The sequence below is a fragment of the Spermophilus citellus genome (assembly GCF_964194105.1).
Source record: "Spermophilus citellus genome assembly, chromosome: 5".
In the NCBI taxonomy this organism is placed as follows: Eukaryota; Metazoa; Chordata; class Mammalia; order Rodentia; family Sciuridae; genus Spermophilus; species Spermophilus citellus.
Genome location: NC_138186.1, coordinates 58,497,054 through 58,500,617, shown reverse-complemented (window position 1 = coordinate 58,500,617; position 3,564 = coordinate 58,497,054). Strand labels below are relative to the sequence as shown.

The window sequence follows — 3,564 nt, the reverse complement described above, 5'->3', positions numbered from 1 at the left end:
AAAAACAAACAAAAAACCTAACCCAATGCCCAGGTAGCACACAGACCCACTAAACTTCCATCTCTAGAATAATGTATCTTAAAATTCCCAGGTAATCCTGAGTAGTGGCCAGGGTTGGAAACAGCTTCTGTGAGAATACACCCCAGGATTTAGAGTGATTGCCCTGTGGATGGTGGGGATCTGGTGGTTCCTATGTTCTTTTTGTTTTACTATATTTTCTGATTTCTGTTTAAGAATAATGTATAGTTTTGTAATAATAATTTAAAAGCTCTAAACTCGGGATGGGGCTGTAGCTCAGTGGCAGAGCACTTGCCCTGCCAGTGTGAGGCACTAGGTTCAATTCTCAGCACCACATGAAAGAAAGAAAGAAAGAAAGAAAGAAAGAAAGAAAGAAAGAAAGAAAGAAAGAAAGAAAGAAATCGTGTCCATCTACAACTAAAAAAAATATTAAAAAAAAAAAAAGCTCTAAACTCACTCCAGGCTCATCTGAATTTTGGGCAACAGCCTTGAAATGTGAGAGATGTTTTTAAGCAGGCATCACGATAGAAAGGGAAAGGGACAGACTGTATGATATTCCAGCAGCAACTCACTTTGGAAGAGGGAGAGGGATGACAAAGCCATACTTTATGTTGTTTCTTTTTGTTTTGTTTTGTTTTTTAGTCATTTGTTGTATTTTGAAATGTAAAATTCCAGGAGTGGCCACGGGACTGTCGGACGTGCCGAGTGCTGGTGGTACTGGTAATGATAATCATAAACCTAAAGATATGAAGAGATTTGCTGAATGTGGAATATAACTTTTCAGAACCACCTTTGTTTTATTCTGTGTTTGTTGCAACAATGTTTGGGATATTGACTCTTCCACAACTGCTTTTTGCTGGAGTCCTTGGACTTGCTGGAGGAATATATATTTATCAACCAATATTTGAACAATATTCCAGAGAGCAGAAGGAATTAAAAGAAAAGGCGAAATTGGCACAAGTATCAGAGGAGAAGAAAAGTTAATACTACCTAGAGTTGAATTATAACAATTGATTAAAGTTTTGCTGAAATTATACACTGACTGTAAATAACCTAGGAAAAACTTAGGTATTTTTTAAACACAAATAAATAATGGGTAATAATATTTTTAAAACTAGCACTATGAATTTAATGTTTTATTTGCCATTTTAAATCTTTATCAGGATAAATTAGTAACTTCCTTTTAAACAAAAATGAATGTCTTCAGGGCAATATATAAATTGATGTAATAAATGCCTCTAATAGTTTAGTGTGAACTCTTGAGATTTTTTTCTTCCATGAACTTAAAAATAGCTTTGATTAAAAAAAAAAGAAGAAGAAATGTAAAATTCCACAGAAATACATCTTACAAAAGCAGCCTATGTCTGGCAAAACACAACATGGGTTAAAAGGTCTGAAAATATTGTTTTAGAGAAAAAAAAGAAGTCATTCCACCTGTCACTTGATTTAGTGCATCTCTCTCTCTCTCTCTCTCTCTCTCGTTGTAGATGGACACAACACCCATTTTATTTGTTTTCTACTTTTTATGTGGTGCCAGGGATCGAACCCAGTGCCTCACACATGCTAGGCAAGCGCTCTACCACTGAGCCACAACCCCAGCCCTTGGTGCATCTCTTAAGACAGAAGAAACTAAGCATCACTGAGCGTATACTGGACCCAGCATTGTGACCGCTTTATATATATAGTTGTAGATGGACACAATACTTTTACTTTATTTATTTGTTTTTATGTGGTGCTGAGGATCGAACCCAGCGTCTTGCACATGCTAGGCGAGCGCTCTGCCACTGAGCCACAACCCCAGCCCTGTGACTGCTGCTTCATATTTACTGTGAGTGTAAAATACACACCAGAGATCAAAGACTAAGTATGAAAAAATAAAATAAAATGGCTCATTGATGGAAAAGCAAGGAACGAGACAGGTAAACAAGAAATGAAAGACGGAGACCAGGTAGAGATTCACACGAGAGTTTATTTGTCAGAGTTGACAAATAAAGGCCATCTCTCTATAAGGAGAGAGAGGCAAAACAGGCTTGAGTTCTGGGACTTTTATGGAGGAGACTCAGGAATCAGAGCTTAATGCTGCAGGTGGTTAAGGGTTGGGTTGGTATGAAGGAGTGGTGAGCTTTTCTCAGAAATGCCCTTGGGCAGTAAAGTGAAACTTTTTCCTTAAAATGGCAGCTGTCACTTAAGATGGCCATCCATGACTGGGGTTGGGGCTCAACGGCAGAGCACTTGCCTGGCATGTGTGAGGCACTGAGTTCAATCCTCAGCACCGCATATAAATAAATAAAAATAAAGGTATATCAACAACTAAAAAATATTAAAAAAAAAGAGATGGCCATCCAGATGCTAGGCAAGGACCTTATACTCATAATGTTTACATTAATTACACATAAAAATGATAACTACTTTATACACAGATAGGTAAATAAAGTATATTATTAATATTTATCTCACCTGTGTCCTTTTACCCTTTCTAAATGTGGTTAGTAGAAAATTTAAACTTATTTAGATGGCTCATATTTGTGGTTCTCACTTTATTTTTAGATGGTCGGAGGCAGAAGTTATCAGACCAACGCAGATTATTCAGGTTGGTTGTTCAGTTTCTTTGGAAACTTCCTAAGGGCAAAGGAATAGGTGAGGAGGAAATTACTTTTCCTGAGCCTGTCTGATTGAGGATTAAATGAAAAAGAAGTTAAAATGAGTTGAACTTTTAAAAATCCTGATACTCAGCCACACTCATGCCCAATTAAATCAGGATCTTTGAAGCAGCTCTAGTTTTTAGGATACCAAACTTCAGCCAAGACTGAGGAGGAATGCTATAGCCAGATTTGTAATTCTTTTTCCCTGGTAACAAACTAGCTATCTAGGAAAGTAAGTTAACAACTTTTAGAAAGCTGAGACCTACCATGGTCTTGAGGGGTATTATTATTCAGGTCATTATAGATTTTCATTTAAAAGAAACTGAGGTCAATTATTTCCCTTTTGTGAATTAACCCCAAAGACAAGTTTAGTTCTCTAATAAGGTTAGAATTTTGCCAAGAGCGCAAAGCGATTAGGTCTCTAACAGTGTTAAAGGCTGCAAACTCAGCCTCTTGGCCACCAGGGGGACTGAATAAAATGCTTGCAGAAGAATAGGACAGAGTCCCCTGAGAAATCACTCACAGCAGAGGTAAATTACTGCTGTCGTCCTACTGGGCGAAGGACCGGCAAGCATTACTACTTTTTAACTTTTATGTAAGAGTTAAATCCTGTAAGCACTCCCCCAGAGACCTTGACTTGGCCCCCAGGAATGAAAATTGATACAATCTTTCTGGAGAATGCAAAGTAATTATAGAAAATATTTCCTGAGTGCTCAATGTATGTCAGAAGCTGTGCTAAGTGCTTCATGTAATGTATCTCATTTAAGTCCCCACAGCCACCCTATGTGGTGGATACAGTCATCATCCTCATTTTCAGATGAAAACCAAGGACTGAAGAGATTAAAGAAGACAGCCATAGTCAGAGGTAGCAAAGAAAGGATTTGAACTCAGGCAATGCCCCTAG

General features: G+C 37.7%; 1 protein-coding gene across 1 annotated transcript; it reads left to right on the top strand.

The window, feature by feature from the left end:
- The first annotated feature begins 756 nt into the window (after nt 1-756).
- On the top strand, nt 757-1,282 carry LOC308650530 (protein PIGBOS1-like). The gene has a single exon (XM_081296548.1). It carries the CDS (start codon nt 838-840, stop codon nt 1,000-1,002), a length of 165 nt encoding a protein of 54 aa, XP_081152674.1. The 5' UTR covers nt 757-837; the 3' UTR covers nt 1,003-1,282.
- Nucleotides 1,283-3,564: the final 2,282 nt, after the last annotated feature.

Coding starts and splice junctions, on each gene's coding strand:
- LOC308650530 (XM_081296548.1), top strand. CDS start 838: ATGTTTGGGATATTGACTCTTCCACAACTGCTTTTTGCTGGAGTCCTT.